The 24,911-nt window shown below is 41.8% G+C and overlaps 1 protein-coding gene across 1 annotated transcript in view; it reads right to left on the bottom strand.

Annotated features, from left to right (window-relative positions):
* Positions 1-225: 225 nt before the first annotated feature.
* The window catches only part of sema3aa (sema domain, immunoglobulin domain (Ig), short basic domain, secreted, (semaphorin) 3Aa), a 53,799-nt gene continuing 29,113 nt past the window's right edge, over positions 226-24,911 (bottom strand). Inside the window, exons 4-17 of the mRNA XM_084711445.1 lie at positions 21,457-21,576; positions 19,449-19,539; positions 19,231-19,350; positions 14,567-14,709; positions 14,323-14,437; positions 13,212-13,281; positions 10,000-10,144; positions 9,690-9,909; positions 8,354-8,445; positions 8,214-8,255; positions 7,848-8,005; positions 4,640-4,707; positions 4,386-4,534; positions 226-3,188 (exon numbers count right to left, since the gene is read on the bottom strand). Of these exons, the coding sequence (XP_084567571.1) occupies positions 2,463-3,188; positions 4,386-4,534; positions 4,640-4,707; positions 7,848-8,005; positions 8,214-8,255; positions 8,354-8,445; positions 9,690-9,909; positions 10,000-10,144; positions 13,212-13,281; positions 14,323-14,437; positions 14,567-14,709; positions 19,231-19,350; positions 19,449-19,539; positions 21,457-21,576 (2,259 nt within the window). The 3' untranslated portion in view covers positions 226-2,462. The remainder of the gene's footprint in view (positions 3,189-4,385; positions 4,535-4,639; positions 4,708-7,847; positions 8,006-8,213; positions 8,256-8,353; positions 8,446-9,689; positions 9,910-9,999; positions 10,145-13,211; positions 13,282-14,322; positions 14,438-14,566; positions 14,710-19,230; positions 19,351-19,448; positions 19,540-21,456; positions 21,577-24,911) is intronic.

The following is a 24,911-nucleotide window of genomic DNA, read 5'->3' as shown; positions in this document are numbered from 1 at the left end:
TCTTAAGGTCAGCTATAGGAAATGCACTTAACTTTTTTTCAAAAGGGACCTTCTAATAAAGTAACTGATTGACCCTTTAGTACAACGGATTTAAATTATTTGAATCTGCTTTTGTTCTTCCATGGATCCAGAAATACATCAGTTTCAAACCCTTTAAGTTAAAATACAACGAGGCTGAGGACACAGTGAGCAGAAGGTTTATGACTGAAATGAGAACAAAAGGACTTGTTTTTTTTTTTGTAACGGAGATGTTTATTTAGACAACTGAATGCATGCCAGAAAGAACTGTGTTACAGCAGCGTAACTTTCAGCTCTCTCACTTTTCTAACTCTGAGGGAGAGACCCGAATCAGGGACACACCAAACTTTGGAGTCTTGGTAGAGAACACTGTCTGCTCTAATTTATTGCATTGACACATTACTCTTGTCGTGTATTAAGGGGGACGGGGGGAGACGGGGTGGGGGGGGTACCATTGCTGAAGATTAAGGAGCTTGGATCTTACACAGCTTTGGCCAGAGTATCATGAGTTGTTAACATCACTGTTTTGGCAAAAGGACAGAAGTAATTCACACCTTGCTTTAAGGGAAATTTTACCTCTCACACAAAACACGTAAAGAGACGATAAAAAAGATGCACTTACTGTAGGTAGCATTCACATGCAGTATAACGTGTCTTCTCCTTCAGACTAGATTTAACATTTTTCTCCACTATTTCTTACAGAGATTCACAGCTAATGTTTTTCAGATTGGGGAATTATCTTACACATAATGGCTACTGGATGAATAAAGACATGTCGGATGGATTTGGGAGAGAGGAAAACATAATAAAAACATCTGCTATGAAAGTCAAAAGAGACAAAATTGTGCTTATCGTTAGTGGGATTCAGTCTTTTTCAACCCTTTTATCCCCAAAAAGGGATTCCTTGACGCAATTCCAGCCAGTTGGTCCATCAAAGTTTCCTTAGTTGCTGTTGCCGTTGTTTCTCCAATATATTGATGAGCCAAAAATACCATAATATCAAAAATAAATGCAACCCTTTCACAAAACAATGAGCAATAAATAATAATCAAGTGGTGTTCTTGTACTGTATATGTACTGTATATACACAGAGAGTTAAGTTTGTTGTATATATGTACACAAAACAACTGGCAGTCTATTTCAGACTGGCTTTTTAGCATAGCCTACAACTGGAATTCGTGCCCAGATTCTATAAATTCCCAGAAAAAGCAACAACATAATAACTTACACAGAATCCTCGAGAGCAGAAGGGATAATGCACAATGAGACTACTATGTTGTGATTTTTTTTTTTTTCGCCCCCCCAAAAATAGAAGCACTGGTCTGGAAAGGAAAGTAAATATAAAAGAAAAATGTAACATTGTTTTTAGGTAGGGTGTAAAAAAAAGCCTCTAGAATTCCATAAAATAACTAGCTTATTAAAACATTGATTGACAATAACATGCACGATGCTTTCCCAGCTTCGGTCGGAGAACGTTATGACAAAGCATGTTCTCTCCACCTTGGCGTGACGTTGCAGTTTTTGCATGTACTAATGCTTCTATTTGTTTTTTTTTTTTTTTAAACAACATGAGGGCCACTGGTGCAAGCTGCGCACACCTCAAGGTGAAGTGCAACCCTTCCCTTTTCTCCTTTAAGGGTGCTGTTGTCTGTCTTGACTCGAGACTTTTCTCCTCGAACAGTTCTCCAAAATATGAGTTTTTGTCGCCTGTCTCGACTCGAAAGACTTTTCTCCTCAGACAGTTCTCCAAAATAAGAGTTTCTGTCGTCTGTCTCGACTCGAATGGCCTTTCTCCTCGAACATTTCTCCAAAATAAGAGTTTCTGTCGTCTGTCTCGACTCGAAAGGCTTTCCTCCTCAAGCAGTTCTCCAAAATAAGAGTGTTTTTAAAAATCCATTCCATGTACACTATCTTGCAGTTCACATGCTCAGGTCAACGAGGGCAGAAGGCTGCAGTGGGTGCATAATTTCTGCTTCCATAAATGTCCGTGTATCTATTAATGTCTCCACAACTGTCCTCTCAGCATATTAAGTCCATCTGCTCACCAACAAACACCTCACTAAACATTTTTTGTCCCAGTCTTATTTTAGTAGCTTATGTACAGGAGGTTGAAGTGTCTGCCAGGCAGTATCCCAGGCACCCAGCCATATCCTCACACGTTTACAGTGTGCATTCCACTTTTTCAGTCCTCTGTCCGTCTTCACAGGTAATGTGCGTGTGTGTACGTCTTTGAATGAGAGCTTTATTGTTGTTACACGAGTGTAGTTCATGTATTTCTACTTATAAGTGGTTGTTGCTGTTTTTTTTTACTGTTCTGCTGTTGTTATGACGAGGCCACTGAATCATACATTGGATACACAGTCTACAGAATGTGCTTGTGTGTACATGTGTGGATGCGTGGGGTTTGTGCTTGTGTGTGTTGATCTGTTTTTTTCCGCTTGTTCTCAAACGCTACGTGGTGGTCTTTGAAGCTCGTGGGTCCTCCTGTTGCGTCCCTTCTTATTTTCCTGCATCCGTCTCCACTTGGCCGCGTGCTGGCCGCTCGACCGAGACCCCGCGACAACCGGAGAACTGACCGCGCTGGCCTGCCCCTTCTGGCCGCTTTGCGTCTTCTGGTTGTTTTTAGGCGCCTGGCCACTCAACATCCCCAGGTTCTGCTGAGGTTTCTGGGCGTTCTGGCTCCGCGCTGGCTCCTCCAGTGTTGGAGCTCCAGATTGGAGCCATGTCCTGCTCTGCGGCGGACTGGCCTGCTGCTTCTGGGCGTTGGGAGCTTTAGGCCGTAGCGCAGAGCTGGAAACGCCGGCGCCGTCAGGTTTGGACTGGCCATTCCCATTGGGCGTTTTTGCCTTTTTCTGTTTGCGCTCTTTCTTCCAAACTCGATCGCAAAACTCCTCCACGCTGTTGAGGTCTGGGTGGTCCAAGAGAGACAAGAAGTCTCTGTACCACAGACGGTGCTTGGCAGAGTGACCCACACCGCCTCCTGCACCAGGAAGTCCGGGTAGGATATCACCCAGTTTCTGGGTGGGGATGACCTGGAGGTTGAGGCGCAGCAGAGGCTGGATGAAGCCGTGTTCGACAGCCTGGCAGTGGTAGATACCTGTGTCAGACTGAGTCAGACTGCGTATGAGCAGACCCTGGTCTGTACGGAGAACCCTGTCATCCAGCTTGATCTGGAAAAAGACACAGAGAGAAAGACAAAGATATAAATACAGACAGTTTCTGCAGGTTTCAACAGGCTGAATGTGCAACATTTTATAGCCTTTTTAAAATCATTATGAATGCAATTTAATGCCTATTTCATGTTCATAGTGGCAAAAAAGTACAGGCACATTTTGCATTAGTGGTTATTGGTTTGTCTTGCTTTGTAGCTGTTGCAGCATTTGCAAGACATGTTTTTCCCCAAAACACATTTAAAAGTGAGACTGAAGTGTAATTTTATAGAAGTAATCTTAACCTCATGGTTCAATCAGTTTTTAACCTGTCAAAATCACATTTAAGACTTAGGCTTAAAATTAAGATGAGTGTATTTAATACTTTTTCAGGACTTGCAGAAACCTCACAAACAAGTTTACACAGAGCTGATTAAACCTGTCCCTGCTAGATCATTCTCTCTGATTAATCTCTCGGTTTCCCCTTTCTGCAGTGAACAAGAAGCAAAACACATTCTGAGTGGGGGCGGACTTCTAAGTCCATAACTGTGGAGGGATGGCATTTGGATTTATCCACAGGTTGATTACAAGCTAAGACCATGTTCAGACAGAAACCAGCACAGTGTGAAAAAATTCACCCACATGATTATTGTTTTTGAAACAGTTAAGGTGTCAACGCAGCGGCTTCTGGCAAAATAAATATATAAGATTTATGTAAGATAAAACAGCTTTACAGAGAAGAAAAATTCTTCCTCATAATATTAAAACCTGCTGTGCAGAGGTTTGTGTCTGATAAGCCCTAAAACTCACAGATCTGTTACTCAAACTGAACTTCGTGGGCTGTATTTCTTCGTCTCAGCAGTCCCTAAAACACGCCCTGAACGCCGGCCCGGTTACACAAATACAGCCGCAGTACAAAGTCAGTCAAAAGCAATTAGTTACATCATAGGGTCAAAAGTCAATCTAAACATCCACACCCACAAAGTTACCACCCTCTCTAAGTCACTGAGGTGAAAGGTCAAAGGGGTCAGAGGTCTTTACATGATAACACAGACAGAGAGGGAAGGTGTAGCCTTTGGCACAGGGATGTTTTGTTTGCAGCAATTTAATTAGCGTGAAATGAAGAGCTATAGTCCAAATTGCAGTCATCCAGCTGCAAATCATGTTATTTCTGCAAATTAGAGATAGAGACGGAGATAACGCGAGACGCATACATACTTCATGCCTGCGATCGTCATTGGGCTTCTGCAGCTGCCAGTAGATGAGCGCTCTCTGAGACTTGGGGCTGCACTCCAGGAACATGCTGCTGTTCTCCACGCCGTACACGTTCCTGTCCTCCACGCTGCCTCCTAAGCCGTCCGTGTCTTCTACTCAAAGGAAAACACACACACACATGCAGACAGGATGAATGAGAAGCGCGTGGCAAGAAGAGCAGAGAGTGTGTGTGCATGAGCGTGAAGTCATTCAGGTACCGTGATGCTGAAGGTCTGAGCACTGCGAGAGAGGGTCTCCGTTTCTGATGTCCTGTCGTCTGGTTCGCCTGAGAAGAAGAAAGAATGGAGGTTAATGGCTGGTTATACTGGCAATTTAACCTCTTCAAATACACAGAGATGTCTACGTCCACGTTTCCCAATATGAAAACCTTTTTACAGAGTACATCACACAGAAAACAATGCTTGAGGAGAAGAGGAGCTCCTTTGCAGGTGTAAATGCTGAGAACCTATGCCTCTTGTGTTACAACCTGCCCCTAACTGACTGACAGTATTACAATATTCAGCAATTGACGGATACTGAATACTATCAATGTTCATTTAGCTGTTTATTTCATTTTTATTCATTTGTTGTGTATGTTAAATTATTTATGTTAAATAAATATGCATAAAAATGTTTTTTTTTTGGTTCAAGAAAACAGATTTGCATAGTTCAGTTCCTGCAAAGCTGATGCACAATCCTCAAAAAAAGGTCTATTTTTATTCCAGCTCAAAAATATCGACCTGGCTTTGGTATATTGAAAATAGGGGGTTTTCTGAGCCATTCACAGAAAATAAGTGGACACCATCCAATTGCTGAAAAATGCAGTTCTTATGGAAATCAAAAGTTTTTTTTTTTTTTCTATGTTGTTCCTCAACGTTTTGGTGTCTTAATGTGGTATTGTGGAAGGGTTTTTGATCATTTTTATCAGTTCTTGAGAAGTCAGAAAATATTAAGTCATGCCCCAAATCTGAGTAACAGAGCATATCAAACGCAAGAGACAAGAGAGAGTGTGTTCAAGAGACTCTTGTTCAAGAAAACAGACCAGAAATGCACTTATCACATGCTGTACTGTTTAATTTGAACCACTAGGGGGCAATGTTACCTAACACTATTTGACATTCAGCTTCAGGAGTGCAGAGTGGGTATTTATTCAACCTTCAACTCCTCTGTAAAATCACACTGGTTAAAAAAAAAAAAAAAAAAGCGAAACCCTGGCACAATGTAAGAAACATAAACCTGCCGAGCGATGAAACGGCGTGCTTCATTTCCTTCTGATGAGCCCATATTATGAAACACATACAGCGCTGTTTTGCCCTTGAAATGCCTTGTTAAAAGCAGCCCCCACTCTTTGTCCACTATGTCATTCAGCTTTTTGTTTTACTGCGATGGCGAGGTGTTTTAATGGCCTGGCTTTACTGTGAACGCTTCTCCCCTGTTCCTAGTTGTCATGGTCAAGTTTAAGTTGGGCGCTGTAAAAATCAAAGCGGGGGAGGAGAGGTGGGGTAAGCCAAAGGTGATGCGAGGGCTGGAAACTAGGCGGAGGAAAAAAGTAGAAACGTTAGAGGTAAAGAAGAAACAGATGGAGCGAAACGGTCAGTATGTGCGCTCATAAAATACGTCCACCGACGTTCCTCCTTCCTGACTTCTGTGTGTCATATTCGGTCCCTCGTCTTTCTGTCTCTTTCTCACACATGTCCCTCCTTTGTTCGTTTCCTGGGCTAAACATTCCTGTCCTCTCTGAGGCGTCTGAGCACGTGCGGGGCCGGGAGTCTGGTTCTCATTCTTGGGAGGGAAAATATTTGCAGTGCGGAGGAGAGCCGAGAGGAGCCGGTCCTGGCCTTAACCACGGGGTGTGCCACCTCGACTGTAACCCTGCCAAGCTGGAGTATACCCACTGGCCTACTTCTGCTGGTGTGAGAAGTTCTGGATGAATGAGATGCAGGGGTGTACTGCTGTGTGTGTGTGTGTATGTGTGTGTGTGCACGTGTGTGTGAGGGCTGTAGTGGTCAGCCTAATCCCGCTGGATACAGCGGAGGGTAATTTGAGGGTGTGTATGTTCATACCTCCTGGCTGCAGGGTGAAGCGGTCAGACAGCTCCTGTTGGCTATAATTTAGTGTGTGTGTGCTTGTGTGGATGTATATTTGTGTGTGTGTGTGTGTGTGTGTGTGTGTGTGTGTGTGTGTGTGTGTCCTGGCTGTAGAGTAAGAGGATCACAGCTCAGTACAACTGTTATTGGCAGGAGTTATAGCCTAAGTTGCTGGATTGTGCTCTTAGAAATACAGGTTCAGAAATGGTTTGTCAGGGGTTCTTTGTAAGACTAGAGATTCCATCAAGAACCCTTTTCATCCAAGAACCCTTTTTGTATAAAAGAGTTCTTCAAGAAATGTTGAATGAATGGATGCTAAAAGTTATTTTTTTCCAATTTAAACAACAATAAAAGGAACACAGATGATTAAAATGATGGATGACCACAAAATACAATCTCTGGATTTTTTTTTGCCACATCTGTAGAATACAATATGGTTCTTTGCAGAACCCTAAGAGGACCAGAGGGTTATTGGTGGAGTATATTTTTAGATCCCCCTGAGTGGTATCTACATAAAGCAATGTAAAAGGGTTCTTGATAGAAACCCTGGAGTGGGTTACAGATAAAACCCATGGAGTATAGGGTTCTCAGTAGAACCCCCATGGTGGGTTCTTGTTAGCACCCTTAAATGTTGGCAGGGTTCTGGGTGGAGCCATTTCATCATAGATGGGTTCTCTGTACAACCTCTCATAGGGAGTTCTAGGTAGAACCTTTCACAAGTGGTTTTAGGAATAACTTTTTATACTGGGTTCCACTGCACCATAGTTTCTTGGTAGATCTAGGTATACCCTCTATGTTCTAGGTAGAACCCCCTGAAAGGGTTCCAAGTATATATAGTATAAAAGGTTCTACCATGAACTTAAAAGGGTTCTGCAGGAGGACACGCTAAAAAACCCAGTGTGGTTCTAGTTAGCACTTCTATTTTAAGAGTGCACCTCTTGGAATGGGCTGGTGCGTATGTGTATTTAATGACTGTACTTTGTGCCTGTGTAATGTTCCCACTCCAGATTACTTCCATGTTTAGATGTTCTGGCATGTTCCGTGCATCCGTGTTCAGGGGTTTTTTTTGGATTCACAACATTTGCTAATAGGCCAGTGGAGGTCTGAGGTCAGAAAAACAAGGTTGTATATCGAGATACCCTTGAGCAAATCATTTAAAGCCAAACGCAGCAGCAGACTGCAGGTGTACTGATAACTCCCAGGTGTGAGTGTGAGTGTGTGTGTGTGTGTCGGCTGTAACACAAAGGCAGGATGTGGCTGAAAAGAAGCATGCGGGCTCAGCAAACCCTCCGAGGATAAATAAAGGTCAGAGATGTGTTTGGTGTGTGCGTGCTCCCACCTCTTGGCGGTAGGAAAGTATCTGGAGCACTCGGTGCCGTCCCAGGCGCAGTACGGGTCTCTGGCCAGGCAGCACTCGGCGCAGGCTTTCCCATACACCTCGCACCGGTGTAGAGACATCTGCGATACACCCAGCGCCGAGCCAAGGTACAGCTGTTGCTGTGGGAGCAGAAGAAAAAGTACGTAAACACTTAATCTTCCCGCGCGGCTCAGTCGGAGAGGTTCTGGTAAAAAGAAGATATCTTTGTTTTTAGATATCAGTGTTTGCTTAAAGGCCCAGAATCGCGCACCTCTCTGTTTTGCTTGAACTCGTAGCTCTGTCAACAACTTTTGGATAAATGATTAATGTGTGAAAACAAGTCTTTACCTGCTTGGTGGAAAGCTCCATGGCAGTGATGGGAGTCGGCTCCTGCACAAAACAAATACAGCACAGCTGCTTTACTGCCTCATCTACAGGCATTATGAGTGTTTTTATAGGCACCGGCTTCATAAATTTCATGGTCATACCCTAAACACAGTCATCTCTTCCAGCACCACCTCTTCCAGGTCGTGCCAGCTCTCTCTGGGGATCGTCACCACCTTCAGCACTGTGCCCACATCTGAAAGAATACACACATTCATATACATTTATATGTATGTACAAGTCTGTTTTGATTCATGTATGAATAATATTTGCGTGCAATTCAGAGTTTGAAGAAATACGTTCGCTTGGTTTATGTTCACTGTACTGTCATTTTTAAAACGCTTTCTCTCAAAACTGGGCTGCAGGACTTTTACAAAAAAAAAAGACTGTCCGTTACATTCGAGCTCTTGCCAAACAAGTTCACAAAATGCTCTGTATTTTGCAGAATACCAGCTCTTAAATCTGGAGGTGGATAGATGGTGGAAAAACCAAAGAAATGTCCAAAACCTAAGAAGTGTCCAAGAAAAGTTTCTGATGCTCCAGATGAAAAAGAAACCTGGCATTCAGAGGATTACAGCAAAAAAAAAAAAAAGAAAGTGGTTGATGACAAGGACAAACAGATAACAGTTGGTCTAGCTTTTTATCATGAAAGAAGAGAAGTGATTTAAGGAAGACATGGATGTTACTTTACTGTTCTTGGAGAAGTTGGTATTTGTGAAATATTTTGAGAATTCTATGTAGCTACTGCATTTACTCCAAATGATGGATTATTGTCTTGTAAAAATCTGTATTTTTCTCTCTGTTTCTGAGGAGGAGCCCGGGACTTTCCGGGGCTATGAGCGCACGGAGAGCAGGGTGGGAAATAAACTTTTTTAAATTTGAACTTCCACCAGCCACTGACAGATAAATGACAAATACACTGGCCACTCAATAGTGAATCATTATTTTCTCTCTGAAATCCAGGAGCCACTTTCATGTTTTGCCAACATTTGGCTGCTGGCTGATGCTAATTTCCCACCGGGGAAATGGTGGGGGAAAGGGGGGCGAGCTCACCTGTAGGAATACGTCATACTTGTGAGCATGCAAAAGCAGGAAACTAAAAAACTAGGGGCAAACACATTAAAGTTTGTTCAAACTGTCAAATTTTTAAATGAAAATAGTCAAAAAAGCTAAGATTTAATCTTTAAGGACCAGTGAGTATCTAGTGGCGTCTAGTGGAGAGCATACAGAATGTAAACAATTCGCCTCACCCTCCCCTTCCAAGCCCGGAGCAGAAGCTACCTGCACCCTGTATATAAACGGGTTATTTTAAGCTAATGAAACCACGACAATTTGTATTTTGAGGGAAATATACACCAATATACTTATACCATATTGGCCAAGGATGCCATTAAAGATACACACTAAAGCACAAAGCACGTGATAAACTGTGAAGTGTACCTGTCCCAATGAACATGACATCATATTGTCCGTCCTCTGCCTCCACTCTGTCCACCACCAGCTGGGTGAACTGGTAGTCCACGTCTGTCCGCACCATGATGGGACGCCCACCAATCGGGTGCACTGGGTTGTACATGGCTGGGTGGCCCCTGGCAAAGGTGATAACATCGTCTGGGAGGTCTTTGGTGGAGTCGAATCCTCCAAACGTCTTACTGGGACACTGAGAACCAGACCAGGTAAGTTTAAAATCATTGACAGAGTATGATTATTGTTTCTTTATTTAACGTGGACAATTGTTTATGGGACTCACAGTGCCAGGGCGAGGGTAGGGCACCCTCCCTTGGAAAGGCACCCACTGGTAGTTGGGTCCATCTCTGTGGGCGTAGGGCCCCAGAAAAACCCTCCTGATGTCTGCCATGTTGTACATACACACCGCAGAGCCTTTAAAGATGTTACTGTGGAAAAAGAGAAAAGAAAAAAGAGTTGAAGGATGAAGGGAGGGAGGGAGCGGTGAGATGAAGAAAGATGACAGAGACAAACAAAAGGGATTCATAAACGATTGGTCACAAGACAGGGATTAAGGGCTTGTGAAATACTGAAGAAAGACAACAAAATGACCCTTCATCGCACAAAGACGGAGGGGAGCAGGCTTGTCATTACCTAAGTACAGGAATGACAGATTGGAACTTCACTCTGATTGCTTCCAGCCTCTTGAGAACGGACAGGAATTTGGGCACGCCACCAACAAAACAGGAGAAACCTGGTTCAGAGCATATTTGAAAATCCCTTCCAATATTTTGCGAGCTCTCGCTCGAGCCAGATGGGTGGGTTTTGCTTTCACTAGCCAGACGAGGTCCAATGACGGTAAGGTCAATCAATCATGCAAAAACAGGGGGAATGATGTGGATTTTATTTCAATTTATGCTCCGTCCCAGGTCATCCAGAAGACAGCAATTTGAGTGGTGACTCATTAAAGTGGAGAATTTGGGAGTTTCACAGGAATATTCCATGATATATATATTCCAAAAGCGTTACTAAAATATTCATGTGGAGAATCTGAGAAAGTAAGCTGACCTCTGACCACATCAAGGGGGTATCTGTTTCACGATTTCATGGATTTGTAATTATTTGCTTGTAGCTTTTCGTCACTTTTTACAGATGGCAGACTCGAATTTGGACAGCAAGGCTCTTGCAGAAACCAAAGCCTTCAAAAAGATTATGAGGGGTTCCACTGAGAACCCTTTTCATCCAAAAAAAACCCTTTTGGGAAGAAAGTTCTTTAAGGATTGTTGAAAGTATGGCTGTTAAAGATCTTTTCTCAATATAAACATTTTAAATCAGATTGTTAAAATTCTGCATGTCCATCATATACAATCAGTGGGATTCAAAACTTTTTTTTGCCTCATCTGTAGAACATAATATGGTTCTTCCCAGAATCCTTGGAAGACCAGAGGGATATAGGAGAAACGCTTATAAAATATATTTTCAGATCACTCTGGGTGGGTTCTACATGAAACCACTGAAATTTAAAAAAGGTTGTGGGTAAAACTCTTTGGGCGGGTTCTAGATGAAACCATTGCAATATACTGTAAAGGGGTTCTTGGTAGAACCACCTGGGTGGGTTTTGGTCAGGACCTTGGGTTCGTGGTGGAACATTACATCATGTGTCATGTAGAACCTATAATATATTATAATCTATTATTTTTAGAGTAGAAAAGTTATCGCTAGAATGCCCTGGTTGGGTTCTAGATGAAATCATTGGACTGTATTATAAAATGGTCCTTGGTAGAACCCCCTGGGATGGGGGGCACCCTGAGAAGGTTCTGGATGGAGCCCCCCAGATGGGACTCCCCCACCCCCCAAAACAGAACTGGCCCTGTTCCGGTTCTCACACCTAATTTTGAAGTGTTCTGAGCATATCCACCGAAAATAAATTGGTTCAGAACCTAAAAAAGTTGTTTCCCAGCTGGAAAAGGAAAAAGGAGGATCTGTTTCACAGTTTTATACATTTGTAATTATTTGCTTGTATATCAGATGCTCATTCATCAGCTTTTTGTCACTTTTTACAGCTGGCAGATTTGAATTTGGACAGCGAGTCTCTTGCATTTGCAGGAACCAAATGCCTCAATAAAACTCGGGGACGTCCTTTGTCTTGCTGACTGCAATGGGAAGTTGTATCAGACTAATTAGGGATGTGGCTGGCATACACGCAGCCGACAGTACTCACTAAAGCGTGGAAGATGAATGGATTAGCATTTGAAAATGTTAATTACAGAGAAATTCAATTAACTCCAGGGGCAGAAAAAAAAAAGACACTCCAATATCTGCGCTTAAGAAGAAGGGCGAACATGTGTTTGTGCAGATACAGAGGCACACAAATTTGGTCGACCCCGCAAAAATGCACGTACACACACAAACAGGGGCACAATCAAACATTGATCTGTCAGTGGCGGCTTCTTTGTGCCTCATTAAGCAGTGATATTAAAAGCCGGTCCCTCGGAATCTCTGCTCTATTCATCTCTGAAAACCGGCCACTTAGAAAACCAATTAAACCACTCTAATTCCTCAATGCCCCATAATTGAATTTTACAGCGTGCATGTGTGTCTGGGTGTGTGTGGGTACGTAGGTGCACACCGACCTCTTGCTTTGAATACATTCCAGAGAGCTGAGAAAAGCCATACGGGTCTAGTGATGCAAGGCACCCATCAGTGCGCGTTAGCTTGTGCCGCCGTCCCATTCAGCCCGTCTTATCATTAGCGGTGATTGATGGTGAAGTGTTTGTCCTCCTTTCAAAGCGAGTCAGAGACTCTACTGGACACAAAATACCCCCCTCCTCCTCCTTCCCAAATGCAAATTCGTCATCATCATGATAAGTGCCACCATCTGTGCCGTTTCAACTCACTTTATCTGCCTTCACCTCTCGGCATGCTTCAATAGAGCCACACCCGGCCCTCTGAAAACCCCATTCAAGGCTGGGGCGGCGGCCAGCGGAGAGACGTGCGTTCCCGCTGAGTGAATATCGTGTTTCTCTCGCTCCCGCCTGCTCCATAATCTGATTTCCCTAGAAGCCTCTGCCAAGGTCTGAATGAAAAAAGGGGGGACAGGTAGCAGGGGGAATCGTCTAAAAGCAATCTCCAATCTGAGATGCCGGGCGGGAGAACCAACCATAAGACACCTGTAAGTGGATTACGGGACGGCTGGAGCGCTGTCTGGGAATTTGACGGGGGCACGCTCAGTTGCTCGCATCCTGCCGTGTCATTTAAAGCGGTTAGGAAATTACAGATAAAGGGAATAAAGGATGTGAAAAGGAAGAATTCTTGAAAGGAAATATGAAGCGTGTGTGTTTTTCAAATGCAGAGGAAATAACTTGTCCAGGATGGCTGCCCTCTGAATATATATCAGCTCCTGCTGATCTCCTAGCAACAAATCAACAAAACAAATATGATGCTACCTGCGTCTGTCAAGCTATTTAAGAGGCTTCTTCATGCACGTTTTGGAGGTCACCATGAAAAGGTCTGTACCTGGATGTGGTGAATACAGCATAGATAACTGGATTCTTCGGGTCCTTGGAGCTCATGAGAAACACGTCCTCTGCAAGTATAAAGCGAGAGTACACAGTTAGAAATAAGGGTTCCAAAAGGGTTCTTCCTAATGGATTTAGGTCCTACCTAGAACCAGTTGTTTCTGAAGAACCATTTCATGAAGGAAGGGTTTGTCAAGGTTTTTTGTAAGACTATGGGTTCCATTAAAAACCCCTTTCCTGCCCCAAAAAACTTTTGGCAGAAAGTTCTTGAAGGATAGTTGAAAGCATAAACATTTTCTCAATTTAAATTTAATTTAATTTCTTTTAAATTCCAATGGTTTCCCCTAGAAGGAAACCATTGGATTCTAGATGAAACTGTTGGAATTTAAACAAGTTCTCAACAGAAACTGCTGGGTGGGTTCTAGATAAAACCGTTGGAATATAAAAGGGTTCCTGGAAGAGCCCCCATGGTGGGCTCCTTATAAAATGGAAAAGTTCTGGATAGAACTCCCAGAAATGGTTGTGGGTGGAACCATTACACCATAAAGGGGTTCTCTGTAGAACCTCATCATTTGTTATCTTTAGATCCCCCTGGGTGGGTTCCACATGAAAAACTTGAACCCTTTTTTGACCCTCATGGAACCACCCCCGTTCAAGTTCTCGCACCGTACTAAGCATTTCCACATAAATTGATTCAGAACTTGAAAAACTGGTTCCAAGCTGGAACCAAAATAGCAGATTTTCCTTGGAAACCAAAGTGGGTGTGTCATATTCTACAGATTGTTGTACAACCAGATGTAAGTTAATGGAAAAGGGCCTGGAGAGGGTTCTAGGAGGAACCATTACACCATAGAGGGTTTCTCTGTTGACCTTCTCATAGGGGGTTCCACACGGAGATGTTCCTAGGTACAATCTCTTATCTTTGGTCAAGGTAGAAACCTCTGAAAGGGTTCCAAAGTTTGACCAGAAACCAAAAATGGTTCTCCTATGGGGACAAGCTGAAGAACCCTGCATGGTTGTAGTTAGCACTTTTATTTCTCGGTGTGTAGGTGAAGGTGAGTCTGTGAGATTAATCTTTCTCCACACACAGATAAAGAAAACACACTCACGCAGCTCATCGAAGTGTGTATCAATGCCGTTGACCCCGGGCACTGAACACATCAGCCGGGCCTTGAGGAAAGTGGTCCACTTGTTCACCAGACTCCTGTGACCTCCCATATCGTTCTGCATTACAAACACACAAAACGCTCAGTGCATCTCTACAAACTAACAGTTATTTCTCTGAGACCGTACAGAAATGTAAGAAATGATAATAAATCTTGAAGGATTTTGTGTGTGTGTGTGTGTTGTTACCTTACACAGTTGTCCTATCCTGGCGATGGTAGCCTTGCCGGTGTGCTCTCCGTCCATGGCGTTCTCTTTGAAAAACAGGAAGATCTTGTCGTCTTCAGGGTTGTCACTTTCTGGGATCAAGTTCACACCAACGAACCTGGGGTCTACAGGGAAAAAAAAAGAAAATGAATAAAGCTGGGTATACTGGAACAGACCAACTAATTTCCTTTATTCAGTGACTAATGTTGACAAGAACATAATGTGTCAAAATTTACTTACAATAAATTACTTTTCACGTTATTTCATTTGGGAGCTGTGCCTTGCTGTTAAACCCAAGGCATTGTTGCACAGACCTTTTCTCTCATAACATTAAAGTCACTGGCGCACTGCTGCTAACTGTGCTGTCGCTGTCATTAGCTTGTCAGCTCAGTTAGCCGTCCTACTAGACTGGGACGACTGGGAATGCAGTGCCAAGGTGATCAGAGGCTCCGACCAGGACTCTGACTCCGGGGACGACGAGGACACGGCAGGTTCAGGCAGGGACAGGAGGCATGAAGTGGTTAAGGAGCGAGTTTGTAGTGAGTTAATTTGTAAGTACACATCATCCATGGTGTTGATAAGTCTTTGAGTATTTGTTTTTGTGAAATAATAAGTTATTTATTCCTGTTTTGAATAACGAGAGTTGTGAGAGGTTAAACTGTGTTGAAATAAGTTAATTATATGTTCAGTCTACTTGCTGGTTATTCCGATACATTCAGAAACACTACTGCTTTTGCTGTTAGCATTTATCAGGCAGCTCATTTCTCTTCTAGTACTTTTCTATGTGATGCCACACCTCCAGTTTCTGCCCAGGAATTCCTTCAAACAAGTCTCAAGTCTTAACCTTCAATTCTGAAGCAAGTCCCAAGTTGCTCTGGTGAGAAAAGTCAAGTCGAGTCACTGATATAAGTCAAGCAAATCAAGTCACGTGAAAATCTGATCATTTCCCTTCAGTTTCTGCATTAATGGAAAATCTTTTTTAACATTAATGAAAAGCTTTTGTTGCCTGTTTATATCAAATAAATCTGAGTTTCCTAGACGAACAACAATGGAGAGTGGGGCTCTGAAATCATAATATGGCTTTAAAAGGAAAACAGGAATAAAACAGGAACAAAAAAAAAATACGTCACGATGTTGAGGAGGATCACAGCGTTTTTCCTTGGCATATAAACACATCTGTCCAAGGTGCCTCTCATATGACACCACAAAGCTCTGTTCCCTTCTTACTGTCATGGATGACAAAATCCTTGAATCCAAATGTTATTGTTTTTGGACTAACAGTCCCCTCCATGATAGATAGCTTATGCGCTGGCCTCTGCTGGTCTGCCCCGGAAAAATGCAAATATTTAATTTAAAAATGTCAAATCCTTTCGAGTCATCCATCTCAAGTCTAAGTCTAAGTAAGAGTAAAGCAAGTCAGCAAATTTGGGACACATTATGTACTTGTTTACTGATGTAACAGTCATGAATTGTTGATATATTTAATATCATGTAAGTGTGAACCCTGTCTCGATGCAGTGTTTTGGCCCCTCCCTGTCTTTCTAGCCTGTGCTGAGTGTCTGTTCTGATGAAGACACATCTGGCGTCGTAACGTTAGTCACTAAAGAAAACTTTGTCACTTCATTGCTCCAGTACACTTTCCTGCTTTCCAAGTCTCTTCTGTGACAACATTATGCAGCTCCTGAGAGCGCCGGACAGGCCTGCAGTTCCTTGCGAGTGAGTCAAAGCGTGTTGAACCTCTTCCCTCTTCCTGAAGCTTGCACACACTTGTTCATACACGCTTGAATCACACACACACTGCCGTCACGCAAACGTAACTTTTACGATCCAACCTCCGCCCCGATGGCAATCCTCTCACCCCTATTTTACACCTCCGAAACCAATCCCCCGTGATATTCTCCAGTCACGGCTCGGTAATAACAGCCATTCACTTTACACCCTGGTGTTACAGTATCTGACTGTACCCCGAGTGAGCGCTCCAAGTCCAAATCCCACATAACCCCTGTCTCTGGACCACATCCTCACAAACACACATGGCTCTGATTGTAAAGGCGTAACACTCGAATACATTTATCTCGACTTTAAGTGCGAGAGGAAATCAAAGCTAAACGGGGGTGAGGCCGAGGCCTTAGGGGCCGGGGTATCTCTTGACTCGAAGCGGGCAGAGCCGGGGGCTGAGGAGGGAAAAGTGGCCACAGTCACTGAGGCGTCGTCACGCGTAAAACGAGCCCGGGCCTAAAAGCTCGGGGAGTTAGCCGGAGAGAAACAAGCAGTGCCATGTTACGCCTCCATGGCCGTTTAGGATATAGAGTAGCTGTGAAAAAGACAAGTGTGGCCAAAGTGGGAAGCAGATTTATAAGCGCTGTGCGGGTGTGAGACCTCTGGTATGAATCACGTATGTGTGCCCCCACACACACTTCATACCTTTATTGTGAAAATACCATTAAATGTACATGTTGTGTGCGCATGTGCACGAAAACAGGTAATTCATGACATTTAATTCCCAACAAAAGGCCTACTTTAGTCCGCAGAGGTTTAATCCAACCTCAATGCATAGTGTGAAGGCATTAAAGGGTGAAGAGATGTGTAAATGAATTGCATGAATACCGTTTAACCCTAAATCCTTTTTCGAATCGACCGCTATTAAGGATTCATTCCCAAGTTTCCCTCTTGTTGCATTCGAGTCCATGTAACCTTGTTGATAAAGGCTCAATAGAATATCCCCATCCCAGTAATCCATGCAATTACAATCCCCCCTTTGTGAGGAAGGAGTTGGGATTTTTCCGGGTCGGATGGATAGAATCCCCCGGCGTATTTGTTTGAACAAGGTGAAAGATCGATGGGGATTAACGTGCTAACAATGACTTCTCCTTTTTAAATCACTCTTTATTAATATGTCACAGTAATCAGCGCTGCGGAGAGCAGTGTTTGTGATTTTTGATGGTGCTGGGGGGGGGGGAGGAGGAGGGAGGGGAACTGAGAGGAATTTGACTCCACTACAGGAAAACAGCTGAGAGCGGATTAGTTCTGTGGGAAAGAGGGGAAAAAGGGATGGCACAGCTTGAGGGAAAGGTTCAAACTGACCTTTTGTGGCTCCCTAAGTCCTCCGCGGTGCCGAAAGATAGCCAGACAGACTGAACGGTCAATAACCCCTCACTGCCACGCTAATCTTACTAGCACAGGCAAATCCAGTGACTTTGTGAATGGGCTCTGATATCTGATGTCTGCACATGAATGGAAATGATCGCAGACTGGAGTCTTTTGGGAGAATTTAATGCTTCAAAGTCTGTTGAAAAGATCAGTGGCCACTGACAAGAGTTACTTCAACCCTGTACTGAATGGCTGAGGTTTATGAAGCCCACAAGTGTCCGATTTTACTTTAATAATAATGTTTGTTGGAGTTTTTGAGTTTGGAAATGTATGTTATCTAGTTCACTGGTTTCCAACTTGGGGGTCCTGACCCCCACTAGGGGTCACCAAAGATTCACAGGGGGGTCACAAGGCCTTCTTGATTTTAAGGGATGTAAGAAAACCTTTCAAATACATACAACAAGCCTATATCTCAGTATCCCATTAATGTCTGTCACAGGATATAAGGGCACAGTGAAAACCTGAACATATGTTCTGTTCATAGAGTCTTTACACTCATCCTGCATTAGAAAAGTATGCAGTTAAAACAAAAGAGCTAACAGAAGTAGGGAGAAAAAACAGTAATTTGTCCAAAAAAACAGGCCTATTAAGTATGTATGATTGTTAAAGAAAAAAACATCATACAGACCTTCCAAAAAATATCAGGAAAATCCATCTCTGATGTCATATTCACAGGAAATTACACTAAATTGATCTAAATCACTTGCAATTTATCATTTGTTCTGTACTTTTAGTTAGTTTTTGACTAAATATCATAAGAATTAACCCGATTAAATCTACAGCAGATTTAAAGTCGACTAAAAAGTAACATAATGTATTATTTAAACATTTCTCAAGAACTTCCAGACTCATGCTCCTGGAGGAAACATCCATTGATCTGTTACCTTGCCTGGGGAATTATGTTCAGTATGGACACTTTTATGTTTCCTGTATTTACAGTGGATGTCAGTGTGCCTTTTTACTGGCCGTTCTGTCTGACGCTACAGAGCCACCATGGTTTAGAAGTAACAAGAAAGTAGTGTTAACTTGAATGCGAAAGTCGAAAATATTAAGCGGAAAAAATGTGCAAAGACGCAGGCAGAGCAGAGCTTCTGGGGGAATTAACGCCCCGAGTCATATCAGATTCTGCTTGTCCCTCCTGAACATTTTTATCAAATTTTTTGCGTTGACAAAAGTAGATGTCTTTGTTTTTGTCAACATAAATTACTTTTGATTTAGTTAGCTCGTTTTTGTCAGTGAAAAAATGTTGGTCTGACTACAAAAAAAAAAAAAAAAACAGGAATGGCAACATGTTTGAGTGGAAAACAGTGACAAAACCCAGTATAATACTGTATAATATTAAATTACACATCTAGATTTCTAGAACACAAACAATTCTTTTTTCATGAAGAAAAACTAGGTTGTACAAAACACAGAGCAATTTATTTCAGGAAAATGCCTTCCTTGGCAAATAAATTCATTTTCTTTGACCTTTCATACAATTTTCATGTTTTTACCATTCAGCCATCTTGAATCATGCTGCTCTGTTCTGATCGGATGATGATCTCCCAGGGTACGGAAAATAGCAAAGTCCCTTCCCATGAAATCAGCAGATGTGCCAGAGTACAGCTCTCCATCTGCCAGTGAGAAAAGTATAGTTAGGAACAAATGACCATTTCTGAAGCCAATGTGTACTTCCTGGAACTAATCAAGAAAAGAAGGACATCAAACTCACCGATCAGGAGCGAGGCAGAGAGCATTTTGGGGTCGTAGGGGCTTTTCCCGCGGCCGTTCTCGAAATGTGAGGACAGCCGAAAGATGTTGTCCTGTGGTGGGAAGGGTCAGAGTTCAAACGGAGGCCAGTGAAAGCCACATTAAGTCCAGCCAAAGGTACATTAATAGCCTGTGTTTCAAATTACACCAAATTCTCATTATAGCAGCACTGGGATGAGACGCACCACAACTTCAGGCCTGACATGAGCAGCAAGATGTTTTACGATATATACTACTACACTTTACTATAAGACTAACCTTCTAAGTTATTCATAAATGGTTCATAATTAATTTGGAAATACTTACTTGCTTAAATTATTAATAAGCTGTTTAATAAAATTGTCAGATAAAAAGGCAAACAGTGACCTGTTACTTGCCAAATAATGAACCCACATTTATTTGTATTGTTAAGCCTCAGATCTCACCGCTGACTTCTGCATCAGCAGCATTTATACCTGTCAGCTGCATCACATATTTGATCATACGTTACTGAGATTTAACCACCGTCAGCATCTCAGTAATCAAAAAGTTTTATCTAAATCAAATGAACATATCAAATTACCAGAATCATATACTAAAGTTTAGGCAATATTGTTTAGCTTGACATTTTCAACATGATCTCTGCAGCTTCATAATTATCACAGCTTTTGATATGAGAGGAGTCATTAATAAATGGTGAGGTATATTTTACACTTTACAATAGGACTCCTCTGTCCAGTTATAAATGTTAGTAACTAATTTAGCAAGATTAATTAGTAGCAAGCAGTAACTGGATCATGCCAAATAGTGAGCCTACATTTAGTTATGAAACCTATGCAACAACAACAACAATAATAATTTCATTTATCTGGCACTTTTCAAAGGTAAGCAGCACAAAGTGCTTTTTATACTACAGAAAAAAAAGGCAAATTAGAGCACAAAAGATTAAGTACTGAATAAAAGAAATCAGTTCATATCTACAAAAGTATAATGTGGATATCTCATCAAATGCAGATAAAAGAATAAACTCTTGAATTTAAAACCGATAAAAGCCCAAAATCTATATATGAATATAATATAAAGAGGAAATATGAAAGTAACACAATAAAGGAAGAACACAATAGTGGAAGAATCAAAATATTGTTAAGAGTAGTGTAGAGTATTAGTATAACTTGTCTATAATTGTTTACTAATTATTTATGAACTGTTCACAACATAATTAATAACCTAATTTTAAATATAAATCAAATAATGTAATCATTTAGATAGATAGTCTTTTTGTAAAGTGGTAACAATGTTTTTTTTTTACACTGATGACTTGTTCTGCTTTGGTTACTGATCAACAATAGCTGCTGCAAGTGTGCAACAAAAAGGAATTATGGGTAATAAAGTGGGATCATGCAGCTCACTCTCAGACTCTTTGAATAAATTAAAAGAAAAGTCACAAAAGAGAAGCCCAACTCATTTTTCTTTAAACCGGTTACTGACAACACCTCTTTAAACTCAAGTGAAGTCATGCAGGGTGTTCTATACTCAGACCCTGCGTGGTTCCACACAGTCGTTCCCCTCCCCTTTGTCGGGCCGCAGAACGCACGCTGGTACATTGATTAACCTGTAGACCTTTATCAAGATGACTGATTAAACTTTTATGTAGGGGAGAGGTTGTTTAATTTCCGAAGCATGTAGTGACCACTTTTTTTTTTTTTTTTTTTTTTCACGTCTTCACACAAAAGAAAACATTGATGAGAAGATAATCAATGCAGGGGCTGATTACTGCCGCGCTCGACAGAAAAATGTGTGTGTCAGTGCAGCCGGAGCAATTTCTGTGCACAATAATATTGGACTTTCTCTGTCATTAGTTTACTATAGCACTGTTGTCACATTTCACGACTTGATAACGAATGCTCAATTGAGATCTAAATTACCTTTTGCATATATATAACTGATTAAACATGTAGAAAAAAAACCCCACACATTTTGTTATGTATTACCTCTGCCCTCTTGCCCATTTCCAGAAAAGCGCAGATGGGGTGGAAGGCTCCTGTGCCACAGATGTACAGATGGGTCTGGTTGTAGGGCTGCAGGACCCGGATGAAGTTATTACACTCTTTCTGAAAAAAGAAATGAGACAAGGAACATTAAAAAAAAACTCAACCCATGTGGAGTTTCATACAATAAGACATACAGCTGGCAAAGAGATTTAAATATGTATGCAATACCATCTCTGTTATTGTAGTAATCCTACCAGTATAGTATATTATACAGCCTTGTAAAGCATGTGAAACTTTTGGGGATTTTTATGAAAGAGATTGCATATGTTAGCATTAGCCTCCATAAACTCAATTCCCTCATCCATATCATAAAGTTTAAATTAAGTTTTATCCTTTATAAAAATAACGCTGACACTTTTAATAGAGCAAAGCCCTGACGTGATTCGATTGAAAATAGAGACTAATAGAAAGCAGAGAATAATGGAGAATGAAGAAAAGCTCCGCTGGAATTCCCTTTAAAGCCGGGACTTTCCAGTCGGTTTGGAAAAGACTTACAGTTTGAAACTCAGTCTCCTTCAAGGAAATCCCACCTGTGAGTCAAATCAGGCAAATCGACCTCAGATCTTTAATGATCCACATGTTTGAATTTACTGAGAGTATTTGAGTTGGCTCTGCAGCACATGTTGATAGTCCCAGCAGTGTGAGACTGTTTATTAGAGTGCTAATCAACGGGATTGGTTAATGTAGGAGGGTTATTAGCAGCCTAGGAGGAGTTGATTTGGGCACATGTGTTTAAGAGATTAGCCTGGGGTTTGCCTTATTACAAATACATGCCGAACATCCACCTAACAAATAAGAACACATTTGCTTTGGGATTTGGATCCGCAGCGCACTCATCACATCACATGCAGACAGCCAAATTATTCTTCCTCCCTTTAACACATGTATCTATTCAGGCTTCTAAACCTCACTGACATTTCAGCTGATGATTTGATGATGTCCCGCATGTGAGACATAAATGAACGCTAAGCTTGACTGAGTTCAGGTTTGAGTGATGACATTTTCCAGCGCTGCACCAAATCGACTCTGGCATCACACGCTGCAAGACCTTTTCCAACAAACAGAATTTCCTGCGATTATTCAAAAAGGCAGAAACTCATGTTTAAGCTCTGACTCTGTCCTCCTTCGTAATCTGCTTTAAGGAAGGGTTTGACAGTTTGACAAATTTGCTTAGTCACTGTGAGACTTGCTGAGACTTAGATAAGACATCTTCATGTTCAATATAAGGTTGGAGCTGGCAGCCTGTTAGTCTACTTTGGCATTAAAAAAAAGGGAAAGCAGCTAGCCTGGCTCTGTCTGAAGAACAGTTCATGAAAGATTTGTTTTGCCAGCCAATATGGCCATATAGAACAACTGTCGGACATATGTTTTAAATAGTTATATGATGAGTGCTCTCTCTCTGTCTCTCTCTTTGCTGCAAGAACCTTTTCTCATCAATTACATGTCAATATATCAACTTTGACTATATCATTTGTTTTTATTGGCTCTCCTGTCAAGTTGCCTCGGCCATATTAGCAGCATCACAACCAGGAAACTGTGCTGTCTTATAAAACTATACGTTTAGTGATGATCTGATTTTCTTTTGACAAAAACAGATTATGCAAACAGGGAATATTTCGCACCCAACATTTTGGCCCTTGATATTTTTATCTGACGGACAACTACATGTAATAAAAGCAGACACACGGGGGTTAACATAAACCCTGGTCCAAAGGTAACAAAATCTGCCTCACAGCACATTTATTAAATCTGTTTTACAGGGGTTATGTGGGTCTATGTCTTGGCTAGGCGCAGTGACTTCCTGCAGTCTTGTCGTCAAAGGTTTAAGAAGCACGATGGAAAGGAAAAGGAGTCTCTGCGCACGGCCAAAAAATCATTCCACAAATTGTCATTTCTGTACTTCAGTTTTTGTACGATTAAACAAACGAGGGCATGTTTTGTTTGGACTGAGTCTGGCTCGCTGTTTCCTCTCTGGTTTCTAATCTTAATGCTAAGCTATGCTGCGCCGTCTGCCAGCTGCAGCTTCAAACTGTACATACAAGAGAGTAGCATCAATATATATAATAATATATGTGATTTTATCTTCATGTCAAAATCTTCCCTTAGTTTTGTTGTAATAGACATCATGTTATACTGTAGCATGCTAGTAGTTTCTAACTGAGTTCATCCAAGCACTCTTTCATCTACGCAGGTTATCATTAACCCGCCATCCCAACAGCACGTTTCAGCCACATTATTTCACCCGCCGTTGCTGAGTTCACAGAGGTAGACTGAACTTGCCTGATGTCTTGTGGCTGACCTCAACCCTGCACGTCTCTGCGTCTATGTGACCGTGTAAACTTAATGACTTTACCCTCTGCTTTTCCTACTGTTGAACAGCGGGAGCGTATGTCCCCCCACATCATTCTCACGCCCTTATTATATGCATTTCATCAACTCCAATAATCCCTCTCCGGTGTCAGCTCTGTTTAGGATTTTACATGGCTGTCTTCGAGTCAGACTCATTAGCTATGTGGTAGGTAGGTCGCACCTAAACACTGACAGACGTTAGTTACGCGAGTCACTCAAAATGCGGCTCTGTCTCGCCTCTAGGTGAAAAATGGCCTCCCTGATCACAAACCATGTCATTATGTGAAAACCACAACACCCACAGAGGATAAATGAGTCATTATTGGATAAAATGAATGACTCTCTTTAGACTGAGTATTGATGATGACTTTCCATGGGAGAAATGGGTGGACAGATTTGTATGCGGGTTTGTATATATTTGGAAGAGCTGAGTGAATTTGAAGATTATGCTGAAGTCTCTAATTGACCCTTCCTAAATTCTGGACCTCCAGTAACAGTTGGGCAACCATGGTACTGGCAGGACCTTTCTCCTTTCCTGAAAAGAAAAATAAATTCTGAAGATGCTAGATAATGTTAGAAGTTAGTTATCAGGGGTGTCACAAATCAAAAACAGATCCAAATGTGCTTTCAATTTCAAGAATTTAATCAAATGGCAGACTCAGCAGTTCTCCCAGTATTTGTTTTTCTCTCCGCTCTGCTTGTGGCATAAAGCTTGTTTCAGAAGAAGAAAACAACGGTTACGGCTGTTACATCACACTTGATACCATATCTTTTTAAGGAAAATTTGGAAAATGTAAATGACAGTTGTCAGGGTATAAAACCAATAATCTGTTGATCTTTAGATATTTAGAATCAATAGTCTATCAAAGGCATAGCTGCCAGTACTAAAAAAAAATGTTGAAAAATTGAATAATCAAATCGCGACCTTAAAATCCAAAGTCATGGATTTTGAGAATTGTAACAACCCTACTAGTTACCCAGCATTTTGCTCACATTAGCTATTAGGTGTTAGTAGCTAGCTAATAACTGATGATATGGATTAGCTA

This window comes from Lutjanus erythropterus, chromosome 22, assembly GCF_056507025.1.
Source record: "Lutjanus erythropterus isolate fLutEry1 chromosome 22, fLutEry1.hap2, whole genome shotgun sequence".
NCBI lineage: Eukaryota > Metazoa > Chordata > Actinopteri > Lutjaniformes > Lutjanidae > Lutjanus > Lutjanus erythropterus.
The sequence above is the reverse complement of the archived record's forward strand: the minus strand, read 5'-3'. Positions and strand labels throughout refer to the sequence as shown.